This window comes from Canis aureus, chromosome 9 (assembly GCF_053574225.1).
Source record: "Canis aureus isolate CA01 chromosome 9, VMU_Caureus_v.1.0, whole genome shotgun sequence".
Lineage (NCBI taxonomy): Eukaryota > Metazoa > Chordata > Mammalia > Carnivora > Canidae > Canis > Canis aureus.
In genome coordinates, this window is record NC_135619.1 from 19,103,828 (window position 1) to 19,125,202 (window position 21,375).

General features: G+C 31.6%; 1 protein-coding gene across 3 annotated transcripts in view; it reads left to right on the forward strand.

Annotated features, from left to right (window-relative positions):
- MIPOL1 (mirror-image polydactyly 1) overlaps window positions 1–21,375 on the forward strand; it is a 325,308-nt gene that overhangs the window by 76,934 nt on the left and 226,999 nt on the right. For all 3 annotated transcript variants that reach the window (XM_077909072.1, XM_077909071.1, XM_077909070.1), the window contains exons 6-9: window positions 2,720–2,939; window positions 4,525–4,657; window positions 6,035–6,140; window positions 21,191–21,320. In XM_077909072.1, the coding sequence (XP_077765198.1) occupies window positions 2,720–2,939; window positions 4,525–4,657; window positions 6,035–6,140; window positions 21,191–21,320 (589 nt within the window). The remainder of the gene's footprint in view (window positions 1–2,719; window positions 2,940–4,524; window positions 4,658–6,034; window positions 6,141–21,190; window positions 21,321–21,375) is intronic.

Genomic DNA, 21,375 nt, shown 5'->3' on the forward strand with positions numbered 1-21,375 from the left:
AAGTACATTAGGACTTACTGAGTTTATTTCAATAATACTATAAGAGATTATAATTACTAAAATCCAGAAAGGATTTGCAAAGAGTCTTTTAATTGGGAAGGTCACACATCTGCTCTGAGTCTGGAGAAGATAGTATAGTCTGGGTGAAAAGGCACTGAATTACCAAGAGTTCAGCAGATCAGAAAACTTGACATTCTATAAGCTGAAGTAAGGAAGAGAGCTATAAATATAGTAAGCAGATAGCAAGTAGAGATACCATGGAGGGGGTAAAGTAAACGCTAGGAGTAGGTTAGAAATAAAAACTAAAAGAAGAAAGCTGCTGAACTAGACCTAGAAATACAGAGATAAAAGTATGGGACAAGTTGTAGATAGTGGTAAGATAATGGTAATGTGGATAATGGAAAATAGATCAAAGACTCAAGACTTAAGATTCTGAAGCAGTTGGTATAGTGTCATCCTGGAGAACAGGGAACTTTTTAGCTGGAAGTACTCCATGGCTCATCTTTTTTACCTTTTGGGGAACCTTTGTACCCATAAATTGGAGAATAGTATAGGCCCTAATAGTAACATTTTGGTACATCCCTGGGGACAAGTTGTGTTATTTTGATATTGCTTACAGTAACTATTTATAATTCTTTTTCATTTCAGTTTCAGTTGATCCTTGAACAGTCGGGGGTTAGAGGCATCAACCCCCATGAGTCAAAAATTCACATACAACTTTTGACTCCCACAAAATGTAACCGCTTAATAGCCTACTATTGACTAGAAGCCTTAGCAATAATAGTCAATTAACATGTATTTTGTGTATGTATTATACTGCATTCTTAAAGTAAGCTAGAGATGAGAAAATGTTACTAAGAAAATCATAAGGAAGAGAAAACATATTTACCGTGTTCTGTATTTATTGAAAAAAATTCACAGATAAGTGCAACTGTGCAGCTCAGATCCATGTGTTGAAAGATCAGTTGTACTTTTAAAGTTACATATGTTAAAAAGAATGGTTTATTGACATATAGTGGTATTCTTTAATGTCCATTTACAAAACTCCCTAATTTAGATTTGGGGGTTCCATTCTACTGACACCAGCCTCTTCTAGAGAAGTAGCATGATGAACATAGGAAGCAAACCATGTAAGCATTTTGCAATGTCAAAAACTTACAAATAGTCTTTAGATACCTAGAGTTGTTAGAGTTTAAATCAAAATAATATAATGTTGAAATCGCATAGATAGCTTACAGTATGTAATTATGATAGCACATTTCCCTTTTTCTTTCCTCAAACAAATTGAACTCGAGAGGAATTTACTAAAAACAGATGGTTTCTGATTTAGATTCAGCCACCAACAAGATAATGTCCAGGACTTGGAGTTTATAACTAGCCACACCTAATTTCAGCATATCTATAAGCAAAGAATTTCTCCTTAAGGAATGAATACTTTGTGAATGATAGCTTATTTATGAGTGCCCCTATTTTATTTTTATTCTGAAACTACTCTCCTTTGCTTTTCTGCTTAAAAGCATTTTAAGTTTGGCAGGTTGGAGAAGCCATCATCAACAAACAGGTGAGACTCACCTGCTTTTTAAAGTTCAAAGATTATTGATGCTAAAAACAATAAAGTATTTGTTACAATCAGTATTTGTGCCTATTGGTCTAATTTACTGATAAAAGAGTTTGTTTTATGAACTTGTGTGCCATTTTCTTCCAAAAATTTCACCATATCATCAGATATACTATTCCTTTGAAATAGCTATTATTTATGAGTTACAGCTTAAAGTAACTCTTATGAAATAACCAGGCTTTACAAAAAAAATTCTTTCTTTTTTTTTAAGATTTTATTTATTTATTCATGAGAGACACAGAGAGAGAGAAAGAGAGGCAGAGACACAGGCAGAGGAAGAAGCAGGCCCCATGCAGGGAGCCCAATGTGGGACTTGATCCCAGGACTCCAGGATCACGCCCTGGGCTGAAGGCAGGTGCTAACTGCTGAGCCACTCAGGGATTCCCCCCAAAGAGATTTTCTAATGTATAATGTATATCTGATAAAATGGAAGTTAAAAATAATTCTTATACTGTGTTAATTTTAATATTATGATAATATGATAAAAATAAAAGCTAATATTTACTGATGTACTGAACACTAGACCAAGTACTTTACATATATTAACCCAGTTAATCCTCAGAGTAACTCAGGTAAAAGTACTATTAAATTCTCATTTTACAAACAAGAAACTTAGGCTTGGATAGGTAAGTAATATGACCAAAGTTATGTGCTTGGCAAAGCTGGAATTCTAATGTAGGCAGTCTGATACCAGAGTTGCATGCAGAGTATCACTTCCCTATAATCATTAACTTACTGCATCCTATTTTTTTGAAATCTAGAAAATAATGCCCCTATGTCAGTGTTTCTCAGCTTTGATTGTATGTTGGAGTTACTTGGACTCCAGCAGATTTTGATTTAATTAGTGTAAGATACGTTCTGGGCTAAGGATTTCCAGAAACTCCTCAGATTATTTCCACCTGCAGTCAAGGTTGTAAACCATTGCCCTAAATACCCACCAGAAGTGGACAAACTATACATGCTTACAATAGGAGGAAGACTAGTAAATGCATCTTTAAAACTATGAGAGCACCTATTTCCACAAAAATACTCATTTGAATGATTTCATATGTAGCTATGGTATTTCACATAACATTTGTTTTTGTTTTGTTTTAAATACAGAGATAGGCCACTATTATCTGGAACAAGAGACTACAGGAAGTAATATAAGTACAGAGCCAGATGAACAACCAACTGTGAATTCTAAGGAAGACATCCATCAGAAATCCAATGAATTAGTTAATGAAGCCACCCATGAGGACACAGAACTGCCAGGGCAGAAATCAAGGAATTTTCTTTATCCAGGTGATGAGACAGCTGACTGTACTGCTAAAAAATCCAAGTGAGTGCCCACAGCCTTAAATTTAGAAAATAAAATTGAGAGGACTCTTTCTTCTCTTCCTCCCTCCTCCATTCGTCCCTCCCTCCTTCCTTTTTGGCTTGGGCTAAGTTGAACATATCATTAATTTATTAGAATTCGGGCAATCTACTGGAGTTTTCCCGTTTTCTTTACATTGATGTAATGCATGTAGATTGCTAAGTGAAAAAGCATAAGATGAGTTTAAATGAAGGCCTTGAGATTTTATGCCTTCTTGTTGAATAGTATTTTCTGTGTCTTTTGATTTTGAATCTGGAAATAACTATTGTTATAAATGATAAAGTATTTATCAGAGCCAAAAAACTGGCAATTCTGGGACAAAAATAAGCCCCCAAAGATGTGTTTTGGTTTGGGATAGCATGATTTTTTGTTCAAATGAAATGCTCCTGGAAAGGCCTTTTACTCTCCCATTTGTCTTCCTTATTATGTTCTATTCTGCAGCTTTTAACAGTCACCTTACCTAGTGATTCCAGGAAAAGATTTGATTTTGTGACACCTGTGACTTTTACCTCGCTGGGGTTAAGTACTTTAATGATTCATCATATATTTTGAAAATATTGCAGAATTACAAAAACTTCAATGACTAAATAATTGTATATTCAGTCTAAACAAAATGTTATTTAATATATTTTAATGGTTTTGTATAAGAACAGCTAAATAAGTAAAATAATTACTTAAAAATTATTCAGTAGATGTATTTTAGTGTGTTCCTGCTTCTTAGCAAACAGTTTATCCTTACTAAAGTACAAATTTGAAATATACTTTTGGGGATAGGAGTAGGGATGAATGAAGAAGTTTTGAACATTTTATAACCACATGGGATAAAATAAATAGTAGAGATGGGCTTAACATAAGAGTATGAAATATCTAGTACAATTGTAACAGAAGAAATACAAAGTAGGCAGAGCTGCTCTGGCTGTCCCAGGCCTCACTGCTTAACAACTTCTTAGAAACTAAGATTTACCTATGTTGACAACTTTAATATAATGCCTTCACAAAACAGTCCCATCTCTTTTCCCTCCCCTTCTTTGTACTACTTGCTCACAAGTCAATACTGTTCTCAAACAGCATACAAAATGTCAAAAATTCATTTACCATTAAATGTCACAGGAATAGGTTTTCATTTTTAATTTGTTTTGAATTTAATAATGAAAAAGTGATATTCTGTTGCCCAAATTGAAAAAAGTATATTCTTATTTTCCAAAAAATGAGATACGTTTCTCCTGACAAAAAGTATAAATTGAATTATTCTCAACCCTTAAAACCTGAATTCTTTAAGTGTACTGAACCATGAATCTCTGTAGAAGTTACTAAATGCTTACATAGATTTAGCTCTCTTAGTCAATGGATTAGCACTCCTGTGAAATTGATGTGTTTATTGTTTTTGATCCAAAGTATTTTCTTAACAGTGCATAACAAGAAAAATTTAAAATTGACTTTACATATTTATTATTAAAATTAAATTTGTCTCCCTCATTTGCAGTGTAAAATTTATAGATGCTAAATCATAGAAATCATATGTATATATTAATAGCTTTCTTTATTACAGCATTATGGAACATAGAGATAATGATTTGCATCGTGAGTGTATGATCCCTTGTCGAGTTACTTCAGATTTAGATAAGAAGAAAATAGCATTTCTTCTAAAAGAATTGGACTTTCTTAGAGCAAGCAATAAAAAGGTACAGCATAGAAAATCTAATAATTATATAGTGACCGTTTAACTCTTGACCTTCTAGGTTTTGCTTTTATAATTCAGTTTCATGATGTATTTTTATCCTTTAATGGTATAGCTTTATGTTGTTGACATACCATGTCATCAGAGTATGACTGAGTGTAGAAATAGGCAATAAAAACAATTTCTTTCATTTCTTCCCTGGCTGGCCTGTGATATCACTTCCCTTTTTCATAAATCCATGATACCTGGAGTAGGTACCTAAAAAAAGATTCATTCACATTTTACTGTAGTGGAAGTTTACTTCAGTGAGAAATAAAATACACTGATTTCATGTTACTTAACTATTTTTCTTTTTTTTTTTTTATTGGTGTCTGTGCCCTGTATTTCACCTCAATAATATATGTAATTAAACTTTAAAGTCATAAGGCTTGGCAGTATTGTCACATCCCTTGTAGTGTTATATACTGCTGCATTTTGTCCAATCCAATATGTCATGTCATGTTGTATCTTTCCTCTTTCTAGTTACATTTCTTGAGCATTCAATAATGTCATTAAATAATGTTCATATTCTATGCCCTCTGTTTTTTTTTAACCTCTGCATACCTCTACATACCTTTCTGATTTTAATAGTCTAGTTTTTTAACCCAGTCATACTGAAGCATGATGTTAGGAATGTTGATCATGCCTGATGGAAAACAACACAAATGACAAAAGCCAGGGGAGAAATTAAAAAAACAGTTGAGGGGTTCTGTATGAAAGTAGGAGATATTTTCTGTATTTTCATTTAGCAATTATTTATTACATGCCAGTTACAAATCAGGTGCCAGTGCCAATTTAAATGGAATATGATGGGATAGCAATCTCAAAGGAGATTTGTTTCGTATATTAAGATTATTATCTTAATTAATTTTGTTTCAAAATATTAGAATTACTAAGAGAAGCTATAAAGCAGTGCTGTTTTTTTATTAGGATAGTGCCTTCCAAGTCTTTTTCACTTTAAGACAAAAGAACAGATCAGATTGCTTTTTGCAGTAATTATTTTTGATAATTATGTCATGCTTTCTTTGATTTCATTTGCTTGTACACACACATACAAATTAAATGTATATCAGAATGTTTTTATAATCTCTATATCATTATAGGTAGTCATTACTTTATAAAATATCTTAACATTGTAAATATTGTGGGATTTTTACCCCTGGAGTTATGTTTTATTTATTTATTTATTTTTATTTTTTTATTTATTTTATTTATTTATTTATTTAGGCAGTTAAATATAATATAGAAGAGTTTAGAAAACATAATTTCTACTTTGGGATTAATTATATTTCTGCAAGAAATTTGTCAGATAAGAATCCATGTTTTTTTCAATGTGCTTTAGCTTCAAGAAAAATTGACTAAAGAAGATAAAGAACAGAGAAAACTAAAGCTTAAGCTGGAACTCCAGGAGAAAGCAACAGAAGCTCAAATTGCTGAAAAGACAGCAGGTATAGTAGATGAGTATTAACATATGGTCTTAAGAATCATGCATAAGGTTATTCTATGAAGTGGCTTGGTGAATACTAGCATACTAGCTTATTTGCCAAAGGAGGGGAGGCTCTGTCCTTTTTTTTTTTTTTTTTTTTTTTTTTTTTGGCCGCATAGAAAATAGGTGGCTTTAACATCCTGGTACTGGTATTAGTGAGAGCTTTACCTGTATTCATACTGATTTGGGCATTAAATGCATTGTTAACACCATGTCAATCCAATCACAAAAAGGTTGTTTGTTTTGTTGGAAGGGCCTGAACAAACAAGGGGAAATAATGATTACCAGTGCCTCTACCTTTCAACCAGCAGTTCAAATACCACTTATTGTTTTAGCTCCTTGAGAGGAAATACTTCTCTTTTGTGTGAAGATAGTCATATATATTCATTGCCAATGGAAACCTACATTTGATTCAAAAATACGTTTTGTGCAATTAATAAATTTTCATCTGATGATGTGGATGATGATGGAGATAATGTTTTCGCTGAGAAGATTAAAATGAAAGGTTGCCAGAGTTTAAGATTATAAATGACTACCTTAAATATGTTTTGGAGTCTATCTTTACTCACAGGTCTTTGCAAGGAGAAATTTTTTAAATGTATCTGTGATATGCTACAGATAAGATCAGATTATTCTCAATAGCCTGTAACACTCTTCCTCACACTGTTTTGTGTTAAGGATAGAAATCTCATAGTATAATAGAAATTAACATGCAGAGGCATTTTAAAGATTACTTATTTTGAAGTTTTTATATCAGTTGGAATGATTTTAAGAAAAAATTGCATTTTGTGATTAGTTTGAAGTTATAATCATACTTTATGAGCTACATTAAGCTGTTTGCATATATGAAAGAATTCCGATATTTTAGATGAGGGACATTCACTGGTATAGCCTGTCTTTAAAATAATACTATGCAAAAAAAAAAAAATAAAAAAAATAAAAAAATAAAAATAAAATAAAATAATACTATGCAGAATAGAACTAAACATCACTATAAAAATATAACGAAAATTACCATAAATAAATACTCCAGCTAAAATAACAAATGTTATTATTGTTAATGTTAAACTACCATGAATGTTGTGCTTCTTATTTAGTGAAGAAATATGAGACTAATATATTTTAAGAAAAATTAACAGCAACATACTGTTACTGTTAATTAATTGTACTGTAAAATGAAGAATTCAGATATAAATTTAGAACAATTTGGAAGTGTCTTGGCTTTTTATAATCCTAATTGTATATACTAATTGCTAGGAAGGTATAAAAAGTACATTTGTTTGAAGGTGTTTGCATCATAATAAGATTTTGCATACAGGAGTAGTTTGATAAGATTTAGGCCATTTCACAAATAAAAAGCATGAATTAATTTGTCTGCATAGATCATTTATGTCTTGGAGAGAAAACTCATTAAGCAGTATTATCTACTCTTAAAACTTTTGTATGATATAGCTAATCATCTACGTCAAATATTTACTTATTTGTATATACTTAAGACTTCCATTTGACCAAATAGTATGAATCACGCATGCATAAATTGGAAAGAATTTGATTGCTTTTTGATTCTTGTTAATTAAATATTTCTCATTAATGATATAATATTTTAGTAAATGTTTGAAAAATGCTTAGTATTTCTGTAGCCTCCTAAATTGATGAAAATAGCAGTGCTGTAGTTTCTCTGGAACAAAGCAATATAGTTAAAAGAGATACATCCAACCACTTAGTTACAAAAATGACACAAAATGAAAATCCTCAAGTTTTTTTAAAGTATAAGTTTTCAGTGTATATCTTTTTAATGTTTCAATTCTACCTTTTAAAAAAAGGTCGAAGATATTTTTCTTGTGACATTTTTTTCTTTGTCATTACAAAGAATCATCATTGTAATATGTCAAAAACTTTTTTAAAACTAAATTGCTTGTGAAATCCATTGGTTTGAAACCAAAAGAAATTCATTAAGTGATTCTTGATAGACTCATAATTTTTTCATATTTTCTCATACATGCAATCTTAAATAGCTTATTTTCTACCTCACTGGTAGTAAGTGCAGTCAAAAAGCAAAACACAGGAACAAAATCAACTATGTAAATATCTTAATAGAAAGAGGAACATTATTGGAATATGATTACATGTGAAAAATGGTTTCTTTGGTATCGTATGGAAGGACAAGTAATCCATATAACAAGAACAAAAAAATCCACATAAATGTTGATGTGTATTTCTATCATTGCAGTTTTTATATTCAAAATAAGAAGTATATTTGATTAAGTATATTATAAATATGCACACACATTAATATATTATAATGTACCTAAGCAGAATATAAATGTTTATAAAGATCAAATATTCCACATTAGAAGAAATACATGCAAAAACATCTCTAAACATTGGAAATTGCAAATATAAAAAAATGTATGTTTATAAGTTTTTCAAATAGAATGTGAATTAAAATATGAAGTACTCAAGGAAAATAGGAGCCATTTCCTTACAGTATGTAATACAAAGACTTGAATATAAGAATATTCATATCAGCCAGAGGTTAAAATCAATCAAATACCAAGAGAATGATTAAACAAATTAAGGTACATTTATGCTGTCAGATATCATGTGATAGCTAAAAACTATTCCTGAATAGTATTTGGTGATTTGAGAAGATCTTCATGACTCAACATTGAGTGAAAAGTAGGAGAAAACTGTATTTATAATTAGTTTTGTTAAATACATTTATACATTCACATTATATGAAACAAAAGGCAAATTTTGGTAATATTAATGGATGTATTAATATTTCAATTAACAGTTGTCTACCTTTTCAAGTTTTTGCAATGAGTATAGATTAGTTTTAGTATTAGTACTGCTGTGATTAGAGATTAGTATTACAAATCACTAAATATGTGATTTTAAGTTACTTGCTCTCTAATCTTAAAGTGATTCCTGTGGTAGGTTTGATACACAAAGACCACATAAATCAAAGTTTTATGAAATTTATGATGGCTGTGATCAAATCTTGTCATTTTTCCTATGCCATTTTTGTTGTCTTTCAGATTTTCACCTTATTTTGTTTTTGTGTTTATATGTAATATGTAATTTACATATATATTAGTTCATCTTGTCTTCCCAACTGATTGAATATAAGACTCTGGTGTAGGCAAAACCGCATAAAACAAAGGGTGCCCAGTTCTCTGTGAGTCACATTGAAATAATGGGAAGACCAAAAGCCTTGGAATCAGACTGACCCAGGTCCAAATCACAGCTTTAATATTTGATACCAACTGTTTGCTTTTGGCAAGTTTCTTATTAGCTTTTCTGATTTACTTTTTCTCTTCTGTAAAATGGGAATATTAACTAATTTACCAGATTATTTTAAGGATTATAGATAATGTATAAAATCACCTAATATATAACTGGTATTCAGTAAATTGTAACTATTAGTAATATTGATTATTTCTGTCTTTATAAAGTTCTTAAATCTTTAATAATATCAGAAGTCATGAAAAGATTTTTGTTCTGTTTGACTTTTAATTAAAAATACATTCTACTTAAATGTGAATCCAAAATGAAAGAAATGGGATACCAAGGATTGGGGCTTTAATCTAATGTATATCTATAATAAAGCTTCATGTAGACTGTTAAAATAGTGTCAAGCCTGTTTCCTTTACTTCCCTGTTGGTTTTTACCTACTGTGAGTACTGTCATTCTAATATGATCTCATGAGAGTTTAAAACTCAATTATCTCCTCTATTGTGATAAAATCTCAAATGATTGACCCTTTTGCCCTCCCCTTCTTTTTTGACATCCCTATCACCATCAATATTATTTTATTACACTTTATAGAAACTCAACTAACTTCCTTAAAAAACAAACAAGAAGTATTTATTGAAGGGTTATTTCGTACAGGGCTGTATATATACAGAAATATTTATTGAAGGGCTATTACTAACAACATTGCGTTAGGCACTGAATATACACCAGCAAATAAAATTTGGGATGTCAGACATTTCTTTTTGACTATATTTTTCACTCATAAAGCACTATTGAAGTAGGTAGTGGTTAAATGTTTAGACTTTGGATTCAGATCTTTGTTCTAATCTTTTTACCACTTACCATGTGTAAGTGATAGCCTCACAAAGCTTTGGTTAAAATTTATTTTATAGGTTGCTGTGACATTTAAGTGAGATGATGTTTATGAAGTGTTTAACCCATAGAAGGCACTCAATAGATAAGATGATGATGTAATCATCTTGTTTTCTCAAGACTCCTTGATTTAATAAGGGATATATTCAAAGTGTGCCTAATATAAGTAACCCATAACTATTTATATATGGTTTTGTTTCTCAAAGGATTGATACATATTTCTTTTTTAAAAATTATCAAATATTTTTATTTCATTTATCCCCACAGTTTTCAATTTCCCTTGAGTATAAGACTTAACCTTATTTAAAAATTTTGAAAATATGAAAATTATTTATTTAATCTTAACAAAAAAAGAAAATAAAGGAAAATATATAGTAAGTAGGTCTTACTTAGCAAAAGCTGAAATAACCAGGTCATTCTCTTTATGTTCTTTTTTAATTTTTCTTAATTTCTTTTAAAGATTTTATTTATTTATTTATTCATGAGAAACACAGAGAGAGGAGAGACATAGGCAGACTAAGAAACAGGCTTCCTTTGGGGAGCCTGATGTGGGACTCTATCCCAGGACTGCAGCGTCACGACCTGAGCCAAAGGTAGATGCTCAACAACTGAGCCACTGAGGTGCCCTCCTTGTGTGTTAACATTGGGAAAAATTTATCTTACTGCAGCTATTTAGGAATTTTTCCTGTATTTTAACTCACTAAATTGTACATGTGCATAAGATTATTTGGAAATTATTGACATACATGACCTTTAAGTACTAGGGGATAGTTTAAAGAAGCACAACAGAAACATTGACTCTATTCTTTACGATTTCTTTTCATCTAAATAAAATTATTAAACCACAAACACCTCATAATTTGTTTTACTTGAATTTGACAGTGATAGGCATTATTATATGGCCCGTTGTAACCATTAATTTATTCTTAGGTCAGTAATGTAGTTATAAGTTTAAAAATAACTTGTTCAATTAAACCTTTCAGTTTTCCTAAATAGGCTCAGTGGGTATTATGTAGAGTGTAATATCTCTTCATTTTTATGACTGTATGACATTTACAGTATACAGGTGATGTTTAAATTTCACACGTAAGAATATTTAGTTTTTTATGTTATTTTGTGATACTTAATATATTTTTCTTTAAAAGCTTTATTTTTTCTATTTCTTAAATGCTCACTTTTGAGTCTCTGCTTTATATGTTATTTTTCTTTCTTGCATGTCATCCATTAAAGATTAGCTGTGGAAGGTTGGAGCATGGAGAGATTATGAATGACAGAACAACTCCTGTAGAATAATAATCAGTTTTTGGTATTTAATGCTGTTTGACTTTTGCAGACACATTTCTTATTAACCTTTGGTACAAAGAGAAATCCAGGTTCCTATATCTCATGGAGAAGATGAATTTGAGATCCTCTTCCAATTAAACTGAAATAAGGCCAATATTGGGTTTTAGCCAAAAGAACTCCTTAGTACCTAAGTCTTGTGTTTATAAATCTCTCTCTGTCTATCCATCTATCTATCTTAGTTATATTTTATATATAATTCAGTGGCCACATAATTTTCTTATTTTGCTATACGGATTTTGCAAGCATTTAATCTGCTTTTTACAGCTTATCTCTTTAAACATAGATTCTTTTCTCTTCCCCCAAATTTAGCTGATGTTATAAAAATTTTTTAAAAATTGTCAAGCTCTTCTTAATACAGAGAATGTTCATTTGTTTTTGGTAAGAAGGAGAGTTTAATTGTGATTGCCCAGTGCGTCAACATAGAATCTGTGACACTTACAACTTAAGTTTTTCTAGGTTAACATGTAAATGTTAAAAGTATAGATGTGTAACTACCATTTAGCAAATACAAATGCTACACCAATTAACATTGAAAAATAAGAGGTGTTGTGTCATTGAAAACATTTACATTGTTCTCTTTTCAAAACAAGTATTTATTACTATATGCCATATCTCAGATGATATTGACCTTCTAATGATTAAGAACAAAAGTGAGGGCAGCCTGGGTAGCTCAGCTGTTTAGCGCTGCCTTCGACCCTGGGCCTGATCCTGGAGACCCAGGATCGAATCCCATGTCGGGCTCCCTGCATGGAGCCTGCTTCTCCCTCTGCCTGTGTCTCTGCCTCTCTCTCTCTCTGTCTCTTATGAATAAATAAATAAATAAAATCTGAAAAAAATAAGAAAAGAACAAGAGTGAGTTTTATATATCACAGGAAGATAATATAATATTTACTTTTGAAAAATAATACATGTGGGCAGCGCCAGTGGTGCAGCGGTTTAGCGCTGCCTGCTGCCCAGGGCGTGATCATGGAGACTCGGAGACTCGGGATCGAGTCCCACGTCAGGCTCTCTGTATGGTGCCTGCTTCTCCCTCTGCCTGTGTGTGTCTGCGCCTCTTGCTTCTCTCTGTGTCTCTATGAATAAATAAATTTTAAAAATCTTAAAAAAAATACATGTTAGAATACGGTTTTTCTGTGTATATAATGGGCATTATTTCAGATGTGGTAGCCTTTAATCAAACACTGCAATGCATTAACAGTATTATAATGGAGCATATATATATATATCTATATCGATACATTTATATTCATATCATCTTTTAATTAGGAAGGAAAAAAGATTTTAAGAATATGACCAGTTTCAGATTAAAACAAAAAGATTCAACATTGTGAAATATAACAGTTAGAAATATTGATGGGTAGAATGTTGATTATATTATTATCTTTAGCTGTAGAATCCTGTGGGTGTGAACCAATATTAATTATGGTGAAATATAACAGTTAGAAATATTGATGGGTAGAATGTTGATTATATTATTATCTTTAGCTGTAGAATCCTGTGGGTGTGAACCAATATTAATTATGGTGAGTGCCAAGTGAAATAATGCTTGAGGGTAGAGTATGGTCAATTTTGTAAATTCTCTCCCTAGAAAGTTTGTATTTTTCTGGAAAAAAACAAACTAAACATTGATTGAATAAATAAAGCATTATACATAACAAAAACCAACAATTGAAAGATTTAATTAGGTATGGTATACCATGAAATTTAGTGTGATGTCAAGCAGCTGACAGCATATCATCTAATTAGAATAACAAAAAATTTCAGAAAATGATTCTTAAGACTTTTTCCATATGTTTAATTAATTCTGAAGAGGAAGTGATCTTGGAAAAACTTTAGCTAGCAGTTATATTTTATTGAATTTTCATATTGGTATTTAATTAAAATTTAAAGTAGATATCCTGTGCAAAAAGTAAGTTAGGTACATCTTAAAATTGTATTTCAAAAGTGCATAAAATAATTGATACTGGTTTTAATACTTCTGGGATAAGCTTATCTCTTTCACATTAACAATTTTAGCTCTAGTATCTCCAATATATTACATGTTTGAATGTAAATAGCATGTACTTAGAAAGTATTCTTACATACTCTTGAGTTTTTCTGTACTAAGTACATGTATATAATAATTCAGGATTTTACCAAAAAAGTTATTATTTTATAGTTTTGCTATAAAACTTACTATTTGTATACTTTTCTAATTAATCCTTAACAATTGCTATACTGTTGTTAAGTATAAAGGAAATAGCTTTACAGAGGAAAACTTGAAAGCATTTATTAAGAGCTTAAGAAGCTGATTATTTAATGCAGTAATGACACTGCTAAGACTTTTCTTCAGTAATCAGCTATATATATATATATATATATATATATACACAGAAATTTGTGTACAAAGATGTTCATTACAGTATTATTTATATAGTGAGTAATTGAAACAGTGTAAAATCTAATACTAGGAGAGCATCTTAGGTCTATCAAATACAGCATGTCCAAATGATAAAATCCCATGAACTGTTTCATATTTTTAAAGAATACTGAAGAATATAGGAACATATTCTGTTTCTTACACAGAAAGTTACAAGATTATGTAAAATATTTGTCTCCCATATTTTTATTGGCCTGTATTACTTTTAATCAGAAAAGTTTATTTACAAGATAATCATATAAAATGTTGAACATTCAAATAGAGTTTTAGAAAAGCTTAATATAGTAGTATGGTCTGTAAAAGAAACAATAGAAGCGTCAAACTACTTAGAGTAGGTTGGCTAATTTTCTATTGGTGTAGGGCATTTACCATCTATGTTTAAATTTCCAATAACTGACATATGCAAAGAGAGAAATTATAATTTCTAAGGAAATTAAAAGATGTCATGTAGTATTTATGATTCTGGAATATATATGTGGTAGTTTCATAAAACACTATCATTTGCAAGGAATCCATTTAACAAGTAAAGCTGTAGATATCCAGACAATCTGAAATTCTTTCAAATATAATAAAGACCTATCTTTTATAAAACCATTATCTATATTTGTTGCTTAAAATTTTGGAACATGAATTGTAATCACTGATTATTTTATATGTTTCAAATCCTGACGATATCTCTTTCTCTCTCTTTTGTTCAGCCTTTTCTATTTATGTAACTTACCTTGAGGATGTTAACAAATGGATTCTTTTTCTTGGTAAATGTCCTCCAAATTATGTTATTTAGAGAATCATGATCCAGTGTTTAAACTAGAATGTTTTCCAATATACTTCCTCACTTGTATTGTATTTTAAAAGTAGTATGAGAAGTGTAGAATATGGGTTTGTCAATAGACTTGGGTTCTACTAAGAAAATATGTACTCTGTCTTGACTCAATAAACTCATACTTAGTATGGTTCAGCTTCTTCATATTTACTCTTGCCCATATTAGAAAACAATTAGCTTACTAAACAAATTTGAGTATTTGGTGTTGAGAGGGGGTGATCCTCTCTGAATCTTCCTCGAATTTGCCTAAGAATTATAGGATATTTGATAACCATGTTTAAAAATGGAGATATCCAAATATTATTGTAAACACCCAATGATTTGTTTTACCTACAATATAAGTATTTTACTTGGTTGGCTTACATAGTAGCTAATAATATTTGTTAATGTAATTTAACTGCTGTGAACCTTTACTGAACAAATATTGAAATTTATTCAAGTCAAAGAAAGAGAATCTCTAATGACTTTTGTTAAAGCTTCTATTTAATAGTTAAGGAGAAAAGTTTGTATGACATACGAGATGCAATTAACAGTAGATTTTACATTTAATAAAAAGAAAGAAGCATGCGTATTTGCTTTATTCATTCCATCATAATTTGCATTAGAGCTGTGGGTGTTTAATGAGCAAATTCCAACTAAAATGCTATATTGATTTTCTAGTGAACTTTGTAATAGTCATCTACCTTGGAAAAGCTCAGTGTTTACAATTAAGTTTTCTTTACTAAAAATGTTTGAGAGTTGCATATTGATCCTTTAAAAGAACTGAATTCTGAAAAGAATCAGGTTTTTCATAATCAAATTCATATATAACCTAATAGATGTTTAAAAATTAATTTTGGAAATACTTCTCAACATTTATAAAATGTGTAATCAGGTTTTGTGTGTGTGTGTGTGTTTTATGGCACTTTAAAACTTAACCTTAGAATACTCAGAAGTCAGTCTCCTTTAAAATACACATTATTTACATCTTTAGAGTTGATAGCATTATGGAAGGAAAAGAAAGTTTTCCCTTGATTATAACACAGGACCAAATAAGCCCTTGGTGTAAAGCATTTAAGCATAGAGATAACTATACTTACTATTAAAGCCTTTGACATTGCTATCTTAACCTCTTTCATTAAAGTATTATTATATATAAAGTAGAACACAACTTACATCAAATGTCACTTTATAAACATCTCATCACACTTTACAGAAGTGATAGGAGGCCTATTGGCATTTAAAGTTTAGTAATTAGTGTTTTTAACCTTTTGATATGTCGGAATATTTCAGGGCATGACACACGTTTACCTGTACTTAAATCACTGTGTATCATCATTTTGTCTATCCTATCTGACCTACAAATTAGAAGGGGGTTGAGGTTTTTTTAGAAATGTTTTAAAATAGCTGACACTTTACATTAGTTTCAGGTGTACAACATAGTGGTTCAACAATTGTACATGTTATGCTGTGTTCAGCACAAGTATGGCTACCATCTGTCACCATACAACGCTATTAAATAAAATTGACTACAGTCTTTATGCCGTACCTTTCATCCTTATGACTTACCCATTTCATAATTGGAAACCTGTATCTCCTACTCCCCTTCAACAATTTTGCCCATTTCCCCATGATCTTCCCCTTTGGCAGCCACCAATTTATTCTCTGTATTAATGGGACCATTTCTGTTTTTTGTTTTTTCTAATTTTGTTTTGTTTTTAGATTCCACATACAAGTGAAATCATATGGTATTTGTTTTTCTCTGACTTATTTCACTCAGCATAATACCCTCTAGGTTCATCCACAAATGGCAAGATTTCATTCTTTTTATGGCCATATATATATGACATCTTCTTTACCCATTCATCTATCAGTGGACACTTGGGTTACTTCCACGTCTTGGCTTTTGTAGATAATGCTGCAATAAACATAGGAGTGAAATTAAAAGTGTTTCATAATATAAAATTTTAAAAATATCTTAGAATATTGTCACATTGTACAAATTAGTATGTCATTATAGTGTACAGTATACAATATAGAATGGGTTCTAAATAATTTTTCTTTTTTTTTAAAGATTTTATTTATTTATTCATAAACACAGAGAGAGAGAGGCAGAGACACAGACAGAGGGAGAGGGAGAAGCAGGCTCCATGCAGGGAGCCCGATGTGGGACTCGATCCCCCGTCTCCAGGATCACACCCCAGGCCGCTGCGCCACCAGGGCTGCCCCTAAATAATTTTTCATTCAGTTCCTATGTGTAATTTTTAAATGCCAACAAAATATATACATGTATGTATATATGTACATACATGTATATAAATAGCCCAAATTAATCAAAATCCTCTTTTTAATATGTCTAAAAATGAAGCCATATTTTGTGAGTCTGTGGATCAAGGTTTGTAATGGTGGTAGTGGCATGGAACCAGTATTGTTGAGACCTACTTATTTGGCAAAGGCTTTCATATATTAGTTTTTTTTTCTAACAGGCTTTCATATATTATCTCAGTTCTTTTCTAACAGGTGGTATTATATACATTTTATGCACCTGAACTGAGACTAAAATAAATTAAAAATCTACAAAAACAGGTTGCCAAACTAGTATGTTGACACATTGAATCTGAATCAAAGCATATATTCTTCCTAATACACTGTGTTGCTTTGCCTAAGCTGTTACGAGTATCCTTCCTGGAAAGAAATTGCATACATTTATCAGGGGGAATTAAACTCCATCATGGGCAGAAGTTTCTTTCAAAATGGCATGATGAATTGACTCATGGTAGCAGAACAGTATAGCGACAGAAAGCCACATAGAACTAATAACACTACTTTTAAAAATATATGAAAATTCTACTGGAAAGTACTGTTTCTTCCAAAAGCTACATTCATAACAATAATTTATTAACCTCATCTAACTGTTGACTGGAAAGCACTTGATTTTATGCAAGTGGATATCCTGTTGTTCTAGCACAATTTGTGTATAGCTTATCCACTCATCTGTTGATAGAATTTTTTGTTTCCTAGTTTGAGGCTCCTATAAATAAAGACACTATGAATATCTATGTGTAAGTCTTTGTATGGACATATGCTTTAATTTGTCTTGGATCAAGATCTGTGAGTAGAATAGCTGAGTCTTATGGTAAGCGTGTGTTTAACTTTTTAAGAAACTGACAAACTGACTGCACTATCCTGCATTCCCAGAGGCAGTAAATGAGGGTTCCAGTTGCTTTCCCCTCTTCCCAGTCTTTAATCATGCTTTCATTTTAGCCTTAGTGATAGGTATGTGGTAGTTATCTTGTAATTTTAATTTGCATTTCTCTATTGACTAAAGATGTTGCGCACCTTTTCTTGTGCTTATGTCTGCTCTGATAAAGTGTCCAGTTTTTAGCCCATTTTTAATTGTTTTTTTGTTTGTTTTATTATTGAGCTTTGAGAGTTTTAAAAATTATGTCTGGATGCAAGTCTTTTTATCAGATATATGCTTTGCAATTACTCTCCTTCCATCTGTGGCTTATCTTTTAATTTTTTTACCCACATCTTTTGAAGAGTAGAGATTATTAATTGAATTAGATTGACGTCCAATTTATCAGTTTTTAAAAATGGGTTATGTTTTGGTACTATAATTAAGATAGCTTTTTAAAAAAATTTTATTTATTTATTCATGAGAGACACAGAGAGAGAGAGAGAGAGAGAGAGGGAGGGAGAGGCAGAGACAAGGCAGAGGGAGAAGCAGGCTCCACGCAGGGAGCCTGATATGGGAGTCGATCCCGGGACTCCAGGACCACGCCCTAAGGGCAGGCGCTAAACTGCTGAGCTATCCAGGGATAACCCCAAGAAAGCTTTACCTACCTAAATTCACAGAAGTTTTCTTCCAGAATGTTTATAGTCTTCGGTTCTTTATGTTTATGTTATGAGTATCCTTCTTGTGTAATGAAAGGTTGTCTTACCTTTAAAAACTAATAAAAATTACTAAAATAAACTAAGAAAAGAAAAATCTAATCCCATTCAAGTCTATACTCTTCCTTCTTGTCTCAGCTCTTATACTGTAAATAAGTGTTCTTTTTGCAGCTTATTTAGCATCAGATTTACTTCATTTTGTGCGTTTTATTGATGATTTCACTGTTTCAAACAGCCCCCAAGTGTAGTGCTGAAATTCAATGTAGTGTTCCCTGAGCACAAGAAATCCTTTATTGTAATACCTAAACTCTAGGATGACATATATATTTACTTCTAGGTAGCTTAACTTTCAGGGAATGGGCCATTTTATGGGTTATTGATGATGAATTCTTGTTTAGACTGTTCTAGTCACCTAACTGGTCTCTGCTTCCACGCGTGCCCACTTGCAGACTATTTCTCACCTAGAAACCAGAATTTCTTTTCAGACTCCCACCACATAAATGTGATGCTGTCATTTCCTTGCTCAGAGCATTCCATTGGCTACCATCATAGATGATATCTAAATCCTTGCCATGAATCACAAGGCCCGATGTGATCTCCCAGAGCTCTCAATCTCTCTCACTATGCTCCAGACAACCTTGCTGCTGTTCCTCTAATACCAGTAGGGTCTTTGTATTACTTCGTATTTAATTTTGGGCTTGCTTTCTCTCTACTGTCTGTCTCTCTGTAATTGACTGTATACATCTCTAGGATGATAAAAACTTTTGAGACACTGTAGTCATATTCCTTAAAATTGGATGGATAACTGCCACAGGAATTTGATAAATATTTGATGAAAGAATAAACTAATGAATGAGTGAAGAAATGAATGAACATATTTCTCTTTCCTTGGGCTTACCTTCTTGGAAGTGATTTTGATTTTGCCTTTGCCAAAACATGTTCCATTCTATATACTGGAAAAGATATAGTTGACTTATTCTCAGGATTTTTTTCTTTTCTACCACTTATAATTTATATAATACAGCAATAACTCTTAATTAACTATGCATTAATCTATGACAGATGTTAACAAAAACCAAATGTATTGTGAACTAAAAGAACATTTCAAACATCTTTCCTAACTTTATTTTGTGATTTGACTGTATAAATAAAATTGGATTCAGTGATCTAGGTCTTTGAGCCCCTTTTTGTCTAACATTGCAGTAATGTTTTAATAGTTATGTAAAATTTTAGGTAGAAATTGTGCTTGAGGAATGACAATTTCAGATAACATCAAAGCTTCCTATTAGTGCTGCACAAATCTAGATGATGCCATTTGTATTAATGAGGTATATAAACGACACCCCCTGGAGATGCATAGTGCACAGCTCTGCCCGTTTGCTTTTCCTTGATCCCATTTTCTTTCCTTTTTTTCCACTATGCTACTGAGATAACCACTATCCTCACTTGATGATTATCATTTCCATGCTTGTTTTAATATTTTTACTAATTGTCCGTAAATAATAGGTAGAGTTGTTTTGCCTTGCACCTTGCAATTTTAGCCATAATTTAATTTTTTAAAGATTTTTTGTTTACTCATGAGAGACAGAGAGGCAGAGACATAGGCACAGGGAGAAGCACACTCCTTGCAGGGAACCTGATATGGGACTCAATCCCAGGACCCCGGGATCACGACAGATGCTCAACCACTGAGCCACCCAGGTGCCCCAACATAATTTAATTTTTGAAGTGTGTCCATTTGTCCATAGCTAATTCATTTTAAATGTTGTATTGTATTCCATTTTGAATGTTTAGTAATTTATTTATCCTTGTCCTGTTATTGGACGTTTGGGTTATTTCTAAGTTTTTGCTATTACAAACTGCTGCGTGTTTATACGTGTTTATACGTGTTTCCCTGTATACATGTGCAAGGATTTCCCTAGGCTGCATGCCAAGGAGATTTGCCAGGTTATAGGCACATCTTAACTGTAATGAATATTGCCAAATTGCTCTTCAGAGGGTTGCAGAAATATATACACCTATCTTCAGTATATGTGAGAATTTCCTTTATTTCACAAGCTCACAGAATCTGTTATTATTTGACCTTTTAATTTATGTTATTGTGGGTATGAAATGTATCTTGGGGATGCCTGATGATCCTAGGGTTCCGGGATTGAGTCCTGCATTGGGCTTCCCGCGGGGAGCCTGCTTCTCCTCTGCCTATGTCTCTGCCTTCTCTCTCTCTCTGTCTCTCATGAATAAATAAATAAAATCTTTTAAAATAAAGGTATCTCAGTTTTTCAGTAGCTTTTAAAAGTAATGTTTTTTCAAGTGATTAATACTAATTTAATTTAGTAAAATAATAAAATTGTATTTGCCTTTTATTTTTGTTTAAAGTATGCATTTTGAAATTTCTCTAATTATGGGTTATATATTTTGGTAGCTCTGATTGAAGAAGTATATTTTGCACAGAAGGAACGTGATGATGCTATTATGTCTCGACTGCGATTAGCCAATGAGGAGAGGGATGAAGCAATTGCACGAGCCAAGCATATGGAAATGTCTCTAAAAGTGTATGTATATGTTTAAAACTATATGTTACTTTCGAGCATTTATAAAGTGCATCTT